Source organism: Zeugodacus cucurbitae, chromosome 3 (genome assembly GCF_028554725.1).
Source record: "Zeugodacus cucurbitae isolate PBARC_wt_2022May chromosome 3, idZeuCucr1.2, whole genome shotgun sequence".
NCBI classification, from domain to species: Eukaryota; Metazoa; Arthropoda; class Insecta; order Diptera; family Tephritidae; genus Zeugodacus; species Zeugodacus cucurbitae.
In genome coordinates, this window is record NC_071668.1 from 73,965,928 (window position 1) to 73,988,526 (window position 22,599).

General features: G+C 33.3%; 3 protein-coding genes across 3 annotated transcripts in view; 2 read left to right on the forward strand and 1 right to left on the reverse strand.

The window, feature by feature from the left end:
- The window catches only part of LOC105217715 (uncharacterized), a 135,213-nt gene that overhangs the window by 42,614 nt on the left and 70,000 nt on the right, over positions 1 to 22,599 (reverse strand). The window lies entirely within an intron of this gene.
- On the forward strand, positions 9,369 to 14,261 carry LOC105217721 (uncharacterized). The gene is made up of 4 exons (XM_054227699.1): positions 9,369 to 9,736; positions 13,066 to 13,446; positions 13,530 to 13,676; positions 13,899 to 14,261. The coding sequence occupies exons 1-4, from the start codon at positions 9,616 to 9,618 to the stop codon at positions 14,051 to 14,053; spliced, it is 804 nt and encodes a 267-aa protein (XP_054083674.1). The 5' UTR covers positions 9,369 to 9,615; the 3' UTR covers positions 14,054 to 14,261.
- The window catches only part of LOC105219404 (uncharacterized), a 31,219-nt gene continuing 28,463 nt past the window's right edge, over positions 19,844 to 22,599 (forward strand). Inside the window, exon 1 of the mRNA XM_054227695.1 lies at positions 19,844 to 20,653. Within this exon, the coding sequence (XP_054083670.1) occupies positions 20,344 to 20,653 (310 nt within the window). The 5' untranslated portion in view covers positions 19,844 to 20,343. The remainder of the gene's footprint in view (positions 20,654 to 22,599) is intronic.

Below are 22,599 nucleotides of genomic sequence, written 5' to 3' on the forward strand. Positions count from 1 at the left end.
AAAAAAAAAAATTTTTTTTTAAATCGTTCGAAATAAATATAAATCTTTGAACCATCCGCAAGTTTCAGCAAAATGCAAAAGTACTTCCTCAGCGATTATATATTTATATTATTATATATTAATATATTCATTATATTCATATGCAACGGTTCGTTACTTTTACGGTCATGCTCTTCTTGCCAATATTCGCGTGACTTTTTCTTAGTCTCTGTAATATATAGTATTTGTAAGCGAATCACGTTTCACCTTGAAAAAAGGTAAAATGGTATAAAATGAAGTTTTTGTTGCTTCATATACACGAGTGGATTTAAATGGTTGTCTTTTTAATTGTAATTAAATTTTTTTGTAAAATAATTTGGGAATTACACTTGGGATTCTTTTAGAATAAAAGTGCTCAAAGTAATTAGGCAATCACTGATCTTCTTTAAAAATATTGTTCTGACGTTCGTATTACTATTCCAAGTTAGTCGAAATAATATGAATTTTTTTACCGCTGATGGTCTGAAGCATCAAAATTATTTTTCATATCACTGAAACATCAAAAGCATTCCCCAGGTGTTGCTATGCCATTTTGAGTATTATTTGATGAAAGTTTTATTCCAAATTTCATAGGCTACGCTTTGGCTGCACCCACACCGGTTTAGTCAAGACGTCGTTTGTTGTCTTATAAGACAACAAACAGTTTATAGCTTCATATGTGACAACCCATACCGAACGCATGTCTTTGTCTTGTCTTGTCTTGTCTGAAGAGATGTTGTCGAACTATACATGTATTTCAATACAATCAACGCACATCAAATGCGAGAAGTTTATTTAAAACCGTATTTATAGTCAAACAATATATACTGAGCAACAGCGCAACCTACAACGAATGAAACAATACAAGCAAGTCAAGACAAGACTAGACAAGACAGAAAAACACGTTTCGTTGCCTATTGCTGCACCGATGTTTTTTCAAAGACAAAATCGAGCTTGATTGAGTATAGTTCAAAATGAACATTGACGCGGAAATATTGATGTTTTTGTTTTTGTGTCTTATTAGTCGAAGACGTTTTTGGCCAAATAAAATTGTGGTGTGGGTTGAGCTTTAGTTCCTCCAAGTTGTTTTGTTATAAGATAGAGGTGCTTGCTTTTAACAATCATTACTAAAAATGTGTGAGTAAATTTTTTTTATCATCACATTATAATCATGCTTCATTCGAAATGAGTTTATAATATTTAGATAAAATAAAACCTTGTCGGCTGACTAAGATCGGCAGGCGGTTTTGAACGACTTCTCTGGCTCACAACAATTCAGCGAATTTCCAATTGGACTCAAGCGTGTTCTAATGTATCAATGTTTCATCAATTATTACTTTTCGGGGCAAGCACTCGTTCTTTCAGCAACAGATTGTCTTTTTGGTCGATGCTCAAAAAAAAGTGGTAGCCATCAAGCGCAAACCCTTTTCTGGAGAGCTCCAGATAGCGATAGAATAAGTGAAGAAAACGCAATTCTAGTATTCTAATATGTATTTCATCGGTTTTACCCGTTACACACTGTTTACCTAAATGTTTCACACACGTTGCAAACATTGTAAATATTTTTTTTTACTAGTGTAATAACAAATATTATTAAAGCAAACTTGCTTAGTCATAATTGTAGGCTGTCAAGTGCATCAACAAGAAAAATGAAACTTCAACAGTTTCATGAAAGCGTAAGCAAGAAAACCTGTTTGAAAGCAAAATCATTAGCTGTGATAATTAGCAGCGATAGAACTGGAAATTGTCAGCTTGCTATTAAATGTAGTTAATAGGGCACGGGCTCTAGAACGTAATATATCATACGAAAAAAAGGCTGTGATATGTAATTAAAAGTCGTTGAAATTTGGCATATTGATGAGTGCACACACTTCCATAAGTTTACAATCAAAACTTGTTACAAGGGTGGAAGAAAAGGAAAGCTTGTATATACTATATATAAATATATAGGAATTATAACAGAGGGTTTAACAAGTTGCATACCTCTTATATGATACAATAATCAATCAATCAATTAATCTAATAATAGCACTAATTGAGCTGTATTAAGCAACCTTAGAGCACTTTCGTGACAATTCAATATCAATTTTTTTAGCAAAATTATTCAATTCTTTTAGCTACAGAAATTTTTTAGTTGAGAATCTATGACCAAGTCTGAACCCTTGGTTAACTAGAAAATATGGAAATGTTGTGTTAAATTCACCTTGACTTCTATCAAGCATCTGTTGCAATAAAGATTGGAGATGATGTGGAGTTTGGAATGATGGGAATTGGCTTGATAGAAATTTTGCGAAGTAACCAGTGATTTCTTCAATATTGTACTATTGATGAATAAATTTAAAGGATCTTATTTCTGGATGGTAGTACAATTCCCATACTTTCCAGTTATCTATAATGAAGATCCATAAATGTTTAATACGAACTTGTTTCTTGGAAGTACATTCGACTGAGGTATCTCAAAATGTAACTTATCGAATTTTATATTTCAATATAATTGCGCTCCACTTTTCCATTACGACATTAAATAAATACAAACATATTAGGTGAGACTATATTAGGTAATTATTTCACTTAACTTTTTTTTCGCTAGACTTTGACCAGTGAGTTCATATTAAATGCGGCTACCCATATTTACGTTGTTACATTGTGATATATTATATCCCTTATTACATTTACCGGTTTTCTTTATTAATTTATATTATTATCTTTCCAATGTAATCGTTTGCCTAACCAATTGAAACACTTGATTTTATAAGTACTTAATTTTTTTCCATGATCACAGCCACTTCTGCTATTTGCTTCGCTTCTCTGTGGGTATTTTTGTATACAAATAATAATTTTTAATAGCCTGCTGTACTTTTGAACTTTCGATACTATCGCAAATGTAAGTAATTGCATTCAAACTCTTTATTTAAGACCGTAAACATTTTGCATCTCTTAGATGCTAATTGACTTTTATGGCTTGTTAGTCAATTTGTGGTAGCAGACAGCGTTTTTTACATAAATTATATAAATGGGGTGATTCATGTTAAAGTTGGTTTAATATTTGGTTGAAATTTTTTTATTTTCCAGATCTCATTTTTGACGATTTTTTTTTATTAAATGAACCAAATTAGCATTACTAATATTGCTATTTGTACTAGCCCCACCAATAAGATAATAATATAATCTTAATAAATTAATTTTAATCAAGGTCGCATTATTTATCCTAAAAAAACTATCAAACTAGATGATGGAGGTTTCCAATTGACTGTTCCATTTCTTTATCATATTCGGATATCAATTGAAAAGTATAGTCCTCTCTCGACGAACCAAAATCAAATTCTACAAATCGCTTATCATTCCCGTCCTCCTTTATGGTATAGAAGCATGGACTATGTCAACATCCGATGAGACGACGCTAGGAGGAGATTTATGGCCCTCAGAACATTTGCAACGGCATATTAACGACGAGTTGTACGAGCTATACGACGACATTGACATAGTTCATCGAATAAAATGACAACGGCTATGCTGACTAGGTCATGTTGTCTGAATGGACGAAAACATTCCAGCTTTGATAGTTTCCAATGCAGCATCCGCCGGAGGAAGCCGAGGAAGGCCTCCACTCCGTTGGAGAGACTAGGTGGAGAGCGAACTGGCTACATTTGGGATCTCCAACTGGCGCCGAACTGCAAGGAAAAGAGAGGACTGGCGCGCTATCTTCGATTCGGCTATGACCGGTTAAACGGTTTCTAAAATTTCTTCCTTAAAATTTATCTTTTGGTCTTGATTCTATATATGGTAATCTGCTATGATATATATGATATATATGACTATAAAGAGATATCATTAAAGGAAATACTATGAAAAAGGATCCTATATATACTGGTAAATATTTATATCAATTCTTTCCCTCTTAAATCTCCAACAACCATACCACCGAGAATTGCGCAAATTTTCAAAACCACCATTACGAAATAAACCAATTTGTGATTTACCAAAATATATAGTATACAATGGCTATCATTAGAAACTATTGTGCAAATTTAAAAAAAAAAAAACATTTTATATATTCGTAGAGAATAAATCATGTCAATTGAATGCAGCAATCATAATTAGCCTGCAATTAAATTAGTCAGTGAACGCCAAACTGTGACGAAATGGCAATAAAGGAAAAAAAAATACATATAAAATAGATATTGCTGAATCGATTGTCAGCCAGATGCAAAGGCAAAAGCAATACAACATAATGTAACTATCTAATTAATTTATTAGCAATCATTGTTTAACGTAAGTCAACTGAGAAGTACAAACAATAAAAATGGAAGAACGATGTAAGCATGCAAATACGTATATAAATTTATGTATGTATGAGAAGTAAATAGATGTGTGCAGTAGGGAAATTTGAACTTATGAGAAAACAAGAAAAAATGTTAACTTTGGCTGTACCGAAGCTGATATACCCTTCACAGGTGCATTTCTTTTACTCGTAGTAACTATGTGTTTAAGCAAATCTAAAGACGTAAGAAAAAGTAAGTAAAAGAAAAGAAAACATTTTACTAATTCTTTTTAGCCGGATTGTTTGCTAGAAACATTAAGGTTATATAGTTAACCGATCTGAACAATTTCTTCGGAGATTATATTATTACCTTAAGCAGTAATCCATGTCAAATTTCGTGAAGATACCACGTCAAATGCGAAAATTTTCCATACAATACATTGATTCCGATCGTTCGGTTTGTATGGCAGCTATATGCTATAGTGAACCGATCTGAACAATTTTTTCGGAGATTAAATTATTTCTATTAACAATAACTCACACCAAATTTCGTGAAGATATGTAGTAAAATGCGGAAGTTTTCCATACAAGCCATTGATTCCGATCGTTCAGTTTGTATGGCAGCTATATGCTATAGTGATCCGATCTGAACAATTTTTTCGGAGATTAAATTATTTCTATTAATAATAACTCACACCAAATTTCGTGAAGATATGTAGTAAAATGCGGAAGTTTTCCATACAAGCCATTGATTCCGATCGTTCAGTTTGTATGGCAGCTATATGCTATAGTGATCCGATATCGGCAGTTCCGACAAATTAGCAGCTTCTTGAAGAGAAAATAACATCTGTAAAATTTCAAAACGATATCTTAAAAACTAAAGGATTAGTTCGTATATACAGACAGACGGACTGACAGACAGACAGACATGGCTAAATCGACTCAGTTCAACATACTGATCATTTATATATATACTTTATAGGGCCTCCGACGTTTGCTTCTGGGTGTTACAAACTTCGTGACAAACATAATATACCCTGTTTAGGTTATAAATATATGATCGTGAGGATGAGTAAAATATACGAGTTAATGTCACAAAAAATAATAAATAAATAAATTGATCAGTGTAAAATAAAAAAAATAACTTTTTCTGGTCGTGAACATTAAGATTAATTAATATTTTCCTGCAGGGCACATAGGGAACTTTGTGTACCAAAACAAAATAAAAACTGTGGCTAAATATTTGCATGTACTTTACAATATGCATATGCAAATGCTGTGTGGAACTTCCGTCAGTTGTGCAAGCCATATGTTGAAATGATATTTGCCGGCATCACCCAATAAGCATTGGAAGTTTAAAATGCAACGAGACGTCAGTATTTGAAGCCTTATAAGAATAAAACGGATTAAATAGAAAAACTGTCCAGAAAGAATAGAATATAATATTTTTTCTATAACAAGAACTAAATTGTGTTGCCAAGTTGCTCGTATCAAACCCCTTAATAAATAGTGATGGAGGTATTAGATTTACATTTCTTACTTCTAAAAATACCAGTTTAATGTTGAGGCATTCAAGCTAAACTCAATAGATTGAAACTTTTCTAGTTGACTAGAGAACATAGAACATTCCACCGTGCCATTAGTTTGTATTAAATATATCCACCTAAGTCTAGTATTTGGTTCAATACTTTTAATGACATGTTCCATGGACCAGAACTTAAATGTAACCCATGTTAAGCGGCTATATCAGTGTGCCACTATCAAAAAATAGTTTTTTTTTTTTTATTTTGCTTATTCGATAGCAATACTTTCTAATATACTTCCAAAAATATCCTGTGAAATCGGCAAGATCGTATCTTGTATAGAATGGCAGCGTTCTAAAGAGCGACCGCTTGCAGGTATAAATCTCTATAGTTGAAACTTTTTGATTGGTTGACACTTTTTTCAGAATTACGCCATTTTGTTAATTTTTGATATTGATTTCAAAAATGGTAGATAAAATGGAGGTAGGAAATACCTTCAACTGTAATAACCTTTTTGAATTTTTTTGTTTCAGCTACTCATTCGGCTGGAATCAAGTCAGCAGTGGGGGAACTTTTTTGGCACCTTCGAAGACAGCACATAACTCAGTTACTTTTCAAAATTTTTGTAAAAAAAACTTGAAATATAGCAGAAAATTTACATTATTATGTCCAAAAAACTTCGATTGAGTACTTAAAATAAAAGAATACATCTTAAACTTCTGTGGAAACATGGGGTAAATTTTATATTATGTATGTGATTGGCGTTGCAACCGTTTAGCCGGTTATAGCCGAATCGACGATAGTGCGCCACCTGTCTCTCTCCTTTGCAGTTCGGCGCCAGTTGGAGATCCCAAGTGTAACCAGGTCGCTCTCCACCTGGTCCCTCCAACGGAGTGGAGGCCTTCCCCTTCCTCGGCTTCCTCCGGCGGGTACTGCATCGAACACTTTCAGGGCTGGAGTGTTTTCGTCCATTCGGACAACATGACCTAGCCAGCGTAGCCGCTGTCTTTTTATTCGCTGAACTATGTCAATGTCGTCGTATAACTCGTACAGCTCATCGTTCCATCGTCTGCGGTATTCGCCGTTGCCAATGTTCTGAGGACCATAAATCTTGCGCAAAATTTTCCTCTCGAAAACTCCTAGTGTCGTCTCATCTGATGTTGACATCGTCCAAGCTTCTGCACCGTAAAGCAGGACGGGAATGATAAGTGACTTGTAGAGCTTGATTTTGGTTCGTCGAGAGAGGACTTTACTGTTCAATTGCCTACTCAGTCCAAAGTAGCACCTGTTGGCAAGAGTTATTCTGCGCTGGATTTCGAGGCTGACATTGTTCGTGTTGTTGATGCTGGTTCCCAGGTATACGAAATTATCTACGACCTCGAAGTTATGACTGTCAACAGTGACGTGGGAGCCAAGACGCGAATGCGCCGACTGTTTGTTTGATGACAGGAGATATTTCGTCTTGTCCTCATTCACCTCCAGACCCATTCGCTTCGCCTCCTTATCCATGCGGGAAAAAGCAGAACAAACGGCGCGGTTGTTGCTTCCGATGATATCAATATCATCGGCGTACGCCAGAAGCTGTACACTCTTGTAGAAGATTGTACCTTCTCGGTTTAGCTCTGCAGCTCTTATAATTTTTTCCAGCATCAGGTTAAAGAAGTCGCACGATAGTGAGTCACCTTGTCTGAAACCTCGTTTGGTATCGAACGGCTCGGAGAGGTCCTTCCCAATCATGACGGAGCTTTTGGTGTTGCTCAACGTCAATTTACACAATTTTATATTATAGGATGCTTTTATGAGATCTCTAGCTGGAGAGTTGGTTATGAAATGAATGTAATGAATTTTGAAATGTATACGATTCCATTTTAATCTCCTCTTCCAGATCATCGAGTTGCAATAGTTGACGATAGTTAATCACTCTCCTCTGCAATATTACTGAGCCAAGTATGCACATAATAATTAATTGATACTTAACTTGAGAGAACTTAAAAGCTAAAGTTTTTAAATATAACGGGTGATTTTTTAAGAGCTTGATAACTTTTTAAAAAAAAAAAAACGCATAAAATTTGCAAAATCTCATCGGTTCTTTATTTGAAACGTTAGATTGGTTCATGACATTTACTTTTTGAAGATAATTTCATTTAAATGTTGACCGCGGCTGCGTCTTAGGTGGTCCATTCGGAAAGTCCAATTTTGGGCAACTTTTTCGAGCATTTCGGCCGGAATAGCCCGAATTTCTTCGGAAATGTTGTCTTCCAAAGCTGGAATAGTTGCTGGCTTATTTCTGTAGACTTTAGACTTGACGTAGCCCCACAAAAAATAGTCTAAAGGCGTTAAATCGCATGATCTTGGTGGCCAACTTACGGGTCCATTTCTTGAGATGAATTGTTCTCCGAAGTTTTCCCTCAAAATGGCCATAGAATCGCGAGCTGTGTGGCATGTAGCGCCATCTTGTTGAAACCACATGTCAACCAAGTTCAGTTCTTCCATTTTTGGCAACAAAAAGTTTGTTAGCATCGAACGATAGCGATCGCCATTCACCGTAACGTTGCGTCCAACAGCATCTTTGAAAAAATACGGTCCAATGATTCCACCAGCGTACAAACCACACCAAACAGTGCATTTTTCGGGATGCATGGGCAGTTCTTGAACGGCTTCTGGTTGCTCTTCACCCCAAATGCGGCAATTTTGCTTATTTACGTAGCCATTCAACCAGAAATGAGCCTCATCGCTGAACAAAATTTGTCGATAAAAAAGCGGATTTCACATTTCGAACCGAACACTGATTTTGGTAATAAAATTCAATGATTTGCAAGCGTTGCTCGTTAGTAAGTCTATTCATGATGAAATGTCAAAGCATACTGAGCATCTTTCTCTTTGACACCATGTCTGAAATCCCACGTGATCTGTCAAATACTAATGCATGAAAATCCTAACCTCAAAAAAATCACTCGTTATATGAAGAAGGGTTCCAAAATAAAAGGTTTATGGGTAAAATATATACCACCAAAACTACATATAGGTATCCGAATATGTTATATACCTTTATACCTGATTATATATAACCCAACTTTAGCAGATTCAAAAAATCACTCTCCCTGCGTACGGTTTTTGCATAAACAAACAAACCGGCAAATGCTTTGAGAGCTGCAAAGGCAGCTGAGTTAAAAATAAACCAAAACAAAAATTATATATGTATATTACGTATTGTTCTTGCAAAAACCAGTCAAACATCAAATCAATAGAGTCAGTAGGTAATGCTCATAAACACATGCATACAAACATATACCAATTGATATGTATAAATGGCTGTAGCATTATAAACGTACCCAATTGTTGCTCTGACCAGCCAATATTAATATAGTTATTCATTATTCTAACTGAGTACGAGCATTTTAATTTGACTTTTTATTTAAACAATTTTTTTGTTTTTGTTTTTGATTTTCTTTACTTCATTTACGACTTGTTCGTCGGTGCGGCTTGTGAGGTGAAGTGGGTGTGCGCGCGCTTAGTACGATAGCGTATCGCTATTTTCACAATAAAAACCACTGTGCCTGCCGTTTAGAATTTTAGATGCTTTCGAAGCGATTTGCAGTGTTGTTGCGTGTATCTCGAAGTGAACGCGGATTCCCATTGATTTATAAGCACGCTAACGAAAAATTACTAGCGCCAGTCAACCAGCACCAGTAGTTGCGAATCGTAGGCAAATCGTAGACACTTAACGGGAATCCTTTCGAGCGAAATTTTGTGTGTGTCGAAGAAGGTGAAATTCAGTACGGTTCGCAAGTGATTTTGAGCAGAATTTCGAAAATGTTGCGCGCTTCGTTGTTGTTAATTTTGTTGGTCTGCCTCAATGGCTGGTGTTCGGCACAAATTACGCTGAACGCTGAGTTACCGGAATTGCCCGATTTCAAGCCGGTCTCAGAATTACGTGAGTGTCCTGCTAACGTTGAGGGAATTGTAAAAAAATGTGAAAGTGATTTTGAAATGTGGAAAGAGAAGAAAATAGTGAGATTTTTGGAATTTGTGATCTTAAAGTAAAGCTCATTAGGTTTTGGATTTTTTTCATACATTTGAAACATAATTTTAATTTTGAATGCTCCACATGTGACCCTAAATAGCAGATTGACTTATTAACTGTTGTAAAATATTGATACATCCCTTTGGGGTTCAAATTATCGGTCGACTCTATTGCCTTATCCAAACAATTTAACTTTTGAGTTCTGTCTTGTACATTTGGACTTTTAGTATTACCAATTAGACGTTGAGCAAAGCTTGATTTTCAAGAGCAACTTAACTAACTTGAAATTATCTAATCCAAGCTTAAACAAGTTAGAACAAATATCAAAGTTATGCAATCTGTATTAAAACCCAAATCGGATCCAGCAAGGTAGGCCGGTGCAAAGCAAGTTTGTTGTTTTTGTGTCGTAGGGGCTAACGAGATTGTAGAGTTATAAATCGGTTGAGATAAGTAATATAATTATTGAATGCAATTGTTTTAGTATGTCGTGTGTCTATGTTTGTTGCTGAGCAATCAACTATGACGAGCTATTGTATGTACTTACCTCTGAGTATACTCTGTACTTCTCTACCGGTGCATTTGGTATATTATGGGAGTGTGTGTAATTTTGAACATACATACATATTAGGGTGATCGTGAAATATTAGGGCGAAAGCTATAATAAAGTAATAAAGAGATAAAAGGCAAAAACCGTAGCATTAAAGAGGAAAGGATATTTAGTAAATGGAAAAATTCGATGTATATGGAGACAATGAGTATTTTTTTAATAATAAATTTAATTAAATAATGAAATAAATAATACTAAAAAAATAATAAAAAATTTGCCAGCTATAAAAATTACGAACATCTCAAAAGCAGTGCTATAAAATAAATACTTTTAAAAGAAACTAAATCAGCAAGAAAATGCAATAAAATTAAGGAATTTCTATAAAAAAGTTGCTATAAAAATAACATATTGCTATAAAATTCTAGAAGCAGTAAAGACAGCTTTTTATTAAAGTTTTCTATAAATCAACAAGGAAAACTAAAGCAGTAGAAAAAAGTTGCTCTAATAAAAATATTACACCATAAGATTTGAGAAAATCTGAAGGAAGTGTATTTGCTATAAAACAGATAAATGAATAAACCATTGCGACAAATGTTATAAAAACAAGCTATATTATTAGCTTGTATAGTACTTAGAACGGAGTTCAATGGTTAATTTAATTGATTAATTTTGCCACTTAAAACTTAAATTGTGTCTCAGTACTTTTTACGATATTGAAAGTATTTAAATGGTTTCCGGCATTTATCTGCGCGTTTAAAGTTTTATGTTTTTTACGGGCGTTGATTCGCATGCAAGTATGTCTGTATGTGTTCAGTTCAGCGACGTCACAATTAGCGTGCAAAAATCGCATGCGAGCAAAAAAGTAGCATGACACAAATTTTGTGTTATTAACAAGTGAATTATTTAAAGCGCTTGATTAATAAATAATGCCATAAAATTATTATTTTTTCATAAATATATGTGGATATATTTCAAGAGGTTTCGATAAAATTTTTAATTAAAAAAAAAATTTTATATAATACTTCTTAATTTTTCGTAGTATATGATGATCATCGAATTAAGAATATGTTGATTTATTTACATATATTTACTTCACTCATAATAAGGTCAAATTGTTTTCAAAAATGTATTAGATGGAATTTCGAAATTACTAAAAACAACAAAAAACGCTAACTTCGGCTGTACCGAAGCTAATATACCCTTCACAGGTGCATTTCTTTTAGTAACTATGTGTTTAAGCAAATCTATAGACGTAAGAAAAAGTTAGAAAAAAAAAGAAAACATTTTACTAATTCTATTTCGCCGGGTTGTTTGCGAGAAACATTAAGGTTATATAGTTAACCGATCTGAACAATTTCTTCGGAGATTATATTATTACCTTAAGCAGTAATCCATGTCAAATTTCGTGAAGATACCACGTCAAATGCGAAAATGTTCCATACAAGCCATTGATTCCGACCGTTCGGTTTGTATGGCAGCTATATGCTATAGTGAACCGATCTGAACAATTTTTTCAGAGATTAAATTATTTCCATGAACAATAACTCACACCAAATTTCGTGAAGATATGTAGTAAAATGCGGAAGTTTTCCATACAAGCCCTTGATTCCGATCGTTTAGTTTGTATGGCAGCTATATGCTATAGTGAACCGATCTGAACAATTTTTTCAGAGATTAAATTATTTCTATGAACAATAGCTCACACCAAATTTCGTGAAGATATGTAGTAAAATGCGGAAGTTTTCCATACAAGCCCTTGATTCCGATCGTTCAGTTTGTATGGCAGCTATATGATATAGTGGTTCGATATCGGCAGTTCCGACAAATGAGAGAAAATAACATCTGCAAAATTTCAAAACGATATCTTAACAACTGAAGGACTATATACTGACAGACGGACGGACAGACGGACATGGCTAAATCGACTCAGTTCAACATACTGATCATTTATATATATATACTTTATAGAGCCTCCGACGCTTTCTTCTGGGTGTTACAAACTTCGTGACAAACTTAATACACCCTGTTCAGGGTATAAATATCGTAGTTGATGTAGAGTAATTCAATTATCTTATATATATTAATTAATTATAATTAATACAATAACTATTGTTGTCGTTTGAACTTAAATAATTAATTTAGAATTTCAGCATTTTTATGTGTTGCATTCATTGAGCCATTAGATTCTAAGCAACATATTTTAATGGGTACCTAGCGGCACAGCTGCATGCCGCGCGCTATCTGTGTCTGTGAGAACAACAATCGAACAGCCATTGTGATGATTTTGTAACCTCACTGATACCAATAAACTCATATGTATGCCAAGGACAAGTGTCATTAGCCGCTGTGAGCACGTTTCAAATTGCCAATTGCAGTTAGTTGTTGTTGTCTTCAAAATTTATGAAATTAATATGTAATAAAATTGAGTTATAATAACTATTATTTTATATTGAAATGTTTCCATTTACAAAACAGGTTCGTCGCTTAAGTCTTTTGTTTGTCAGGTGTAGATAAATGTTAAGTGAAGCGTAGAACAGATGGCTGGCGCTAAGCTATTAATGAATATTTTACACAATAGTAAGAAATAGGCTTTATTTTTCATTTTATGCGCCACATATCAATCACAGACAGGTTTCCACTACTACATACATATGTATGCACTTAAACTAATATTTGTTCTACTTATTCTCAGCCGCTGACATACCGACATGCGAGCAGGGTGACATCAATATCAATGAATGCATCAAACGTGCCTTCCAACAAGTCGCGCCACGCCTTAAAGATGGCATCAAGGAGTTGAATATACCACCCATGGATCCATTCATTATGGAGCGTAACAACTTTGAAGTGCGCAGCGGTTTCGCACAGGGACGTGTGCAGGTACGCAATGTACGCATCTTCGGCCTAAGTGAGAGCACCGTACAGAAGGTAGACTACCGTAAGGATGGCGATAAGGTGAGCATGGGTATGGTAACACAGCTGCCACGGCTCTACATTGAGGGCAACTACAAAGCGGATATGACAATAAATGAGTTGAAAATGACACCGAAGGGTTACTTCAATGTCACGATGAGTAAGTGAGAGCGGTGCAAGAAGAGTGCAGTTGTTGAAAACATATAAAAATGGCGTCAACACTTTAATTTTCTCCATTTTTAGGCGATATTACCTTGGACTCTGATTCGGAGGGCGAACTTTACGAGCGCGATGGCCACACATACCTGCGTTTGACGAAATTCAATTTTGAACCGGAAATCGGTGATATGCAGATTTATGCTAGCAATCTGGTGCCCGATCCGGCATTAAGTGAGTATATGATATAAGAAGAGGAAAAATTTTAATTTCAAATTTCAAAAAAAAATAAATAAAAAATAAAAAATTAATAAAATAAAAATTAGTATAAATAATTTTAATAAAAAAAAAAAATAAATATTATTTGCAGAGTAAGAAAAAAATTGAAATAAAAAAATCAAAAAATGTCTGTAATTCCATTAATTATATAACAATTTTCCACCATTTGCCTTTCAGATGCCGTTATTTTGGACTTTGTGAATCAATACTGGCGCCAAGTCTACAAATCGTTGTTGCCACAAACACGCAGCACTTGGGAGCCAATGTTCTTGCGCGTTATGAATTCATTCTTTGGCGCAATACCATTCGATTTATTCATTAAAAAGAACTAAATGTTGTTATTGAAATACTCAGGGAAATATTATTATACATTTATGATGTAAATTTTTTTGTAAATAAAATTATATAAATAGTATTAAGTTTATAAAATACAAAATTTATAAATGTTTATATGAGCACTTCATTGTGAAGTGTTGCTTATTTATATGCCCACACACAAATAAAGTGTATTAAAATATTCTTGAAAATAAGAAAAATTAATTCCACTGGGGTAATTTTTTTATTATGGTCGTTTTACACTATGTCAAATTCGATGACAGTTCTTGACAAAGCAACTAAAACGGTTGTCATTTAATTCTTTTAAATATTTTTTTTTAGATATTTCTGCTAATGGCAAAGAAAAAATTCAAATTTGTTCTTGCAAAAACAGCTTAAGCGCAATTGGCGCCGCGAAAATTTTTCCTCTGCAGTGATCGTAGTCGTAGCACCTGTCATTGAAGTCATACTGCTGTCAGTTTAGCGTCAGAATGTTTGACATAATGAATCCGAATATGAGTCTAAAATGTTATAATTATCTACATACATATAAACATGTTTAAAGATTTCAACTTCTGAATATATTTTGCTACGTTGAAAATGTTAGACACATCGGTTGGTATATTTTTCTACCTCAGCACCATCTGTAGACTAGGTTTTTTATTTGACATGTATAAATATGAGATCAATAAACAAGATGAAATTAATCGGATACTAAGATGGAATTAAGGGGTTAGGGGTAGTCAGTATTTTCAATTTTTTTTTGCATTTTCGTTAAGAGTAAAGTCTTAAAAATATTCTCTGAAAATTTGAAGTTGATCCGATAATTACTTTTCGAGTTATTCGACAAATAATAAAGAGCGCTCAGGCACTCCAATACACTAGTGTCAAACTTTAAATGCTTTTATTTCAAAACTATGTTTTTTGAACTGGTGACAACTGTAACTCGATAACCACTCAGTAGATTTTAATGAAATTCATACAGCTTTTAGAATACATAATAAACTCAGGCCTGATCCGAAGGCTTTTTTTTCAAAAATTTCGATTTGTAAGACCAATTAACTGTTGATTTTTTCCCGAAAATCTAAAAAACATTCCTAAGGCCGCCATTTTGTTAATTTTTGAAAAAAAAGCTTCGGATCAGGCCCAGGATTATCTATTTATAAAACTAATTTTTTTTATCCGATTGATTTTAAATGAATCTCCATGGACTTATGATTGTCACCGCAAGGACTTTTTTTTTGAAACTGGGTCAACACAGACAGCTATAACTTTGGAAATTATAATTTTTTTTTCAAATTTTCGTGACTTTTAGTCAAAACATTATATAATAATGCCATATTATTACTTTTGTAAAATAAAAAAAAATTATAATTTTTAACTCCTTAAGGCGTATTTTGAACACTAATCTGACAGAATTCCGTCATTTGATTTTCTTTATTTTTTACAATTAATATTATGGGAAAATATAAATATTTAATTTTCAATGATTCATTTAGTTATTATTTAAATGACATGTACGTCCGTAGTCGGTCAGTAATAACTTTTTTATAATCATCTTAACTACAGCGCCATCTATCGTATCAATCCGTAAATAATTTGAGTGATATTCTTGAGTGTTTTGCATACTCATACGATACTCACACTCATATACACATAACAAAATGAATGCTACTTTCGAGAGGACTCTCGCTCACCACCATTTTGTTTAGATATTTCGAAGGTAGGCAAAGGAAAATGGCTGAACATAATTACGCATGAATAGCACAGGTGCTTTGTTGCACATAATTTTTGTCTCTGTCATTTCAAATGAAAGTGCGTTTGTTGTTCTATAGCCAATCAATGGTCTTTTGCGTGGCGGTAAGGACCATCTTCATATTCTCACTTCTTAAAAAAAAATGTAAAAAATTATAATTTCATACTATTATGAATAATTATGAATCTATCAAATTTATATATGCTTACAATAAACCATATCACATATATTTTATTTCAATTTCATATACAGTGGAACTTCTCTAACTCGAATCACTATAATCCACAAAAAAACTTCGAGTTAGAGAGACTTCCGAGTTACAGAAGGTAATTTGTATGAATTGAGACTTCTATTGCCAATTCAATAGTTCGAATTATGGAGAACTTCGAGTGAGAGCAGTTCGAGTTATGGAAGTTCAACTGTATTTGACATTCATAATAAAACATGCAAATATTCCTCGCTGCTTTTGCCTTGGTACCATTAGTTTTTTCCGTAACAAAAATCTTTAATCTGCTTGGCTGCGCACAGGTAACAAAGTTCATTGACAATTTTAAGTAAGTAATTATTTTTCAAATCAGTATTTGGTAATTTATATTTACGATTTTCGCAATACTTCCCCATTTGACCTTCCTCAATGTACGAACATTTGCTTCTAAAATGAAAAAAATGAAAACGCAAACTTTGTGTTTTACGCCTCAGTAATGTTTGCGATCTGAGTCTTTAGAATCACTATGGAATCTACATAATAATTAAGTGTACGTGATTTTTTTTAATTAATAGTGGAAGTAAAATATTTTTGTTTAATTGAAATTTTAACTTAAATATTATAAGTGTATTATTTAATTATTTAATATTATTTAATAATATTATTTAATTTTACCATACTAAATTTTAGCATCAATATTTTTGGGAAAAATGTACTGCTGTTCCTTAATTATTTGCGGTCCAAGAGCCTGCGAAATTTTACGGTACGGTATTCAGTAAGGTTATGCTAGTTCATTTATGCTTTCAGTTCTGGCTAACGATTCTCAATCAGTATAAATAAGCTCATATATTTCCAAAAAAAAAAGAGAACGGAACCATAAATGCAATTATCAAACACAAAATTGAAAGCAAAAGCTTTTTAAAATTGACTAAATTATATTTGATCATCATAAAACAACTGTTTACAAACAAGAATACACAGTTTTAGATGAATTTTCAAAACTTGTTGATAGTTAAATTTACAAGAGCTTATAACTTTTTTAGAGCTTTTAAAAAGTAAACACCTTATCTCACTTATTGTTCTATTATGTTTCGAGGTTCCTAAGCTAATCCACAGATTTGGGAAACCCTGCTGCAATTAATGGAAATATTTCCAATCCCTAACTAATGCAGTTTTCAATTGAGTTGTTACAATTCATGCAAGGCATATAAGGTAGCTAATTATGATAATATAATTTTACGGCAAAAAAAATAAGTGTGCTATAAAATAGACATATGTATATTGTATAAATAACTTAAAGAGATGTAAATCGTTCATAAATCATTCGATGCATGTGATGAGAATGAAAAATAGTTTAAGTGCAAAGCATTACAGGACTGTGAAAATAACTCGATGCTCACTGCAGTAAAGCTGTATGGAGGAGCTTTGGCGCTGCGTAAATATCAAGCCTTAGGAGTGGCTCAAATAGTAAACATTAATAAAGATGATTATGATAGTCTTGCTGTTCACTGGAACAATTTTTTGTTTCTTTAAAAAAATTTTAAATTTGAAAAAAATTGATAAAAATTAAAAAAAAAATGTTTGATAAAAAAAATTAAAAAATTGTGTGGTAACTTTAAGATTGTAATATATTATATTAAAAACAAGTAAGGAAGGGCTAAGTTCGGGTGTAACCGAACATTTTATACTCTCGCAATTTAATGATGTAATTTTATAAAGATAACACAAGTCGACCCATATATTTGGTATAAAGTTCAATAGAATAACGAAAATCATCATAAATAGTATATGGGGACTGAGGTAATTCCTAAACCGATTTCACTCGTTTTCACCACCAAGATACAATGTATCGAAGACTATACGCTCACTTACTTTAATATTACTTATAATTAGGTATATGGGATCTGGGGGAAGTTATGACCCGATTTTTACCATTTTAGGTACAGAGAGAAACTATTATAAGAAAAAAATTCAGAGGTAATGAATTACATTAAAATATCTGAGAAATTTACCTATATTTTCGGTGAAAAATTACCCTTAGGCCTTGAGTTCTTCATGTTCGATATCAGGGGCTTTGAAAAGTCATGATCCGATTTTGACAATTTTTCCACAAGTGATGTCACAGCTCAAATACAGTATTATCCGCAGTATATCCGCTTTATTAATTCGTTCCTAATGTATATATTATAATGTGAAGGAATCAGATGGAATTCAAAATTGAGTTATATGGGAAATAGGCGTGGTTGTGAACCGATTTCACGCGTATTCCACCTGTGTCATCAGGGTGTCAAGAAAGTGTTATATACCGAATTTTATTGAAATCGATCCAGTAGTTCTTGAGATATGGTTTTTGACCCATAAGTGGGTTACGCCACGCCCATTTTCCATTTTGTAAAAAAATTTGAGTGTAGCTTTCATATGTCATTTCTTATGTAAAATTTAGTGTTTCTGACGTTTCTCGTTAGTGAGTTAACCCACTTTTAGTAATTTTCAACATAACCTTTGTATGGGAGGTAGGCGTGGTTATTATCCGATTTATTTCATTTTTGGACTGTATAAGGAAATGGCTAAAAGAAACGACTGCAGAAAGTTTGATTTATATAGATTTATTGGTTTGCAAGATATATACAAAAAACCTATTTGGGGGCGGGGTCACGCCCACTTTTCTAAAAAAAATACATCCAAATATGCCCCTTCATAGTGCTTCATACCAAATTTTATTTCCTTAGCTTTATTTATGGCTTAGTAATGGCACTTTATGTGTTTTCGGTTTTCGCCATTTTGTGGGCGTGGCAGTGGTCCGATTGCGCCCAGTTTCGAACTTAACCTTATTATGGTGGCAAGGAACATGTGTTCCAAGTTTCATTAAGATATCTCAATTTTTTCTCAAGTTACGGCTTGCACGGACGAACGGACAGACGGACGGACAGACAGACATCCGGATTTGAACTTTTCTCGTCACCTTGATCATTTTGATATATATAACCCTATATCTAACTCGTTTAGGTTTAGGACTTACAACCAACCGTTATGTGGACAAAACTATAATACTCTCGTAGCAATTTTGTTGCGAGAGTATAAAAATTATTAAAAAAGTATTTGATAAAAAATTAAAACATGATATTGTAATAAATGTATTATATTTAAATCAAAATCGCTTGTTAAATAATATGAAAATGAATTCAGAAAAAAATTATTTTTCTATTATTCATTAAAGATGGCAACTCTGTTAAACATTATTTGACGTACAATTTTATATTGCTACATTCTGCGCTCATAGGTGCGTTGGGTTAAAAAAAACTAGCCACAAAGCCTAACTCAATTTAAATGCAGCTACTATTACAAAAACAAAAACAACAACAACATTTCAATTGCAGCAAGCCACTGACAATTGCAATAACAACATCCTCATATGCTGGCAGCTGACCAACTATGTAAACAGAGCAAAAGCTTTTGGGCGAAAAAGCTTCGCCAACAACGTAGCTTGTATTAGGAGCGCTCAGCGTTACTCTTTGGCGTTTGCTGCTGTTATGTGTGCAGTATGGCTGTTGGATTGCTCAATATGTTGAATACAGACGCCGCCGCTGCTGCTGCTACTTTTGTTTTTGTTGTTGCGTCGGGTATTTCAAATGTTTGAATTTTGAGCTTTTGCTGCCGTTTTGCTTTTATTTTTTTGTACAAGCATGGATTTTTCGCAGTTGACGCCACCATTGTTACTGTTTTATAGACGATTTTGTTGTTGATTTTTTCCCCAATGTTGTTGTTACTGCAGTTGGGTAAAGGCAAAAAAAAACTTTGCAAGTTTTTCGATTTTTATATAAAAACTATAAATAAACGTATTTGCGGCTCATTTCGAGATTTGTAAGCGTCGCGTTCGCAAGTTGGTCGAAAAATAGAAAAACGGATAATTGATTTTTGAAAAAATAAAAAAAAAACAAGTTTTTTAAATTATTGTGCAAATAATAAATGCGAAACGGTTTAGTTTTTCGGCCAACAAATTTTTTAAGTGTTTCAAAATTAGTTTACAGTGTTTAAAAAATATTTAAATGAAATAATTATAATTATTAATAAAAATTATATAAAAGCAAAATTCGTGTAACTCAGCGAGCAGACGAAAGGAAAAGTGATAAACCGCTCCTTAAACAAAAAATATTAATTTCAAATTGAATTTATAAAAATATTTTGACACCAAATATTGCTATAAATATCGAAAGTGCTTACATCACTCCATAGTTTGTGCAATAAAATATTTAATTAAAGCACTTCACATCCGAAATAAAAATATAAATTTTGCGCCACAACCCACTAAGAAATATTTTGCGGCATCGAAAAGCAGTCCAATTAAAATGCTTCATAATTACATTTACTGCTTAGCCGCCATTGCGGCAATACTCGGAAGTGCAACTGCAGCAACAACATCTAACGGCGCAGCAGCAGCAGCAGTTTCGGACAACTTGGATGAGTACACAACCGCCGCGGTGCTGCCATCGGCAATTGCAGGCACCTTAGCCGCAGCGCCAGCAGCAACAACACCACAAAATGGAGCAATAACAGCACCGTCACTACCAGTTCCTCAAGCTGCACCCCAATTGCCGAACGTTGGCGTGCTGGCCTACGACAGAGTAGGCATAAGCGATGGCGTGGAATTTAGTCCAAGTGAGTGGTTAGATATGTATACATCTACATATATAAATTTTACAAAAACAAAAAATAAAAATATGCAAAATAAAAGCAGTGTGTGTGTGCGCTCAAGTGCTGACTGCAAGTGCCTCTATCTATGTATATATGTGTGTTTGTGTGCTTTGTAAACTGCTCAAGGAGCTTTTTCGGCAAATTTATACCACTCTTGTGTCTCTATACACTACGCTTCTGAGCAGCCGCGCGGTATTTTGCTGCGCTTATGCAATTTTATATTTAGACGAAAGAACTTGAAAATCAAATGCGAAAAAAACAGTTTGCTTTTTTTCCACATCTTACACACGCTTACAAGCGGCCAGCAGCTAAGCTTGCGAAAGCTGTCAAGCGCGTTTTGTTACTTAAGTCTTTTGTTTACCTCATTGATGCGTATCATTTTTACGCGCGAAAGGTGGAACTAATAGTTTATTTAAAATACTATAATAATAACAATTTTATAATTTCGGCCTTATGACTAATAGTGATTGCTGTGGTTGTTGTTTTAGGAAATGGCGATTGTTAGGCGGAGGAAGGAAACGTGCAAGTCGTTATAATTATGAAAATACGAAAATTTAATGGTTAATTGCGTCGAAGGCTGAAAAATATTGCTCAATTATGTTGTTTTATTATTTTTAATTAAAATAATAAAAGCAAGGTCGCACATGCCTGGAAAAATATTTAATTTGAAATTTTTTTGAATTTTTATTTCATTTGTAGAAAGCTTTTCATGAATTTTGTAGCTTCGGTTTGTTCAGAGAATAACAGCCCAATTCTGTGCACTTTACAAATTCAACAAATTTCTAATTTGTAAAAAATTGAAATTTATGAAACATTTCGTATTCTGTGTCTAAAATAAAAAGTTTTTTTCTTTATAAGTTGTTAAGAAGTAAAACGCTCTTGAAAAATAAAATATCTTGCTGTGGATAGTTGTGAAAGTGAATTTTTTGCAATGGAGATATTTTACTTTTGTCGTTATTTCTATACAAAGAGGAATATGAACATGTTGATGAGCCGTTTTAATATTAAGAAGTTTAGTTTTATCTTTTTTGTATAAAAAAGATAGTGAGGGTAACTTTGACGAAATTGTTTTCTATATATGGTAGTCCCCAAGGAACTTTTCTGAAGCTAAACATAACAACCAACTAAATCAAAATTGCATTCCAAATAATTTTAAATCTATTAGAAAAGACCTATGTATATGTATTATATTATAGGGAGGCTAACGAAGCTCTGGCGATCGAGTAAAGACGGTCTAACCTTATCATCTATATATAATAAATAGAGTTGTAAAACCAAACCAAATGCTTTGCATCAGGTCTGGGAGGCTTCAGTCGATATCTCGATATCAGAATCAGATAGATAGGCTGATAACCGGTCAATCGTAAACCAAACTTATTAACGAAGTCACACTGAAGAAGGCTCGGTTAAAACAAACACTTTTCCAGATAACGATCTAATGCATGAAAAATAGGGCCAGATTCGGAGCATGGAATATTTGCGCACTCTCAGAAACTTCACGTTTATACCAAGAGCGAATAATTTATTCTGAAATTGAAGTTAAATTAATAACTATTTTGCAACAAATATTGAAATGCATGTGAAAACGTACTTTATAGAATAATTCAAATAAATTTTTCAATTCAATTCAAGATAATTGGACAGAATCAGCTGTTTCTGTTTACATTATTTTGTTTCCCACACGTGTGGGGCAAAGCTATGCATACTGAAGTTTTATATTTTATCAAAATTGTCACAGAATACTAAAAAATTTCTTACTTGATAAAAATATGAAAATATTTTCAAATTTTTGTTATTTTGTCAAGTGTACAGAATAAGGCTGTAAAAATACCTAAAAAAGAATATGATATTTTATCAAAACATTATCCAATATTTCTTAAAAATTTTCTGATTTTACTTTCATTGAGTGA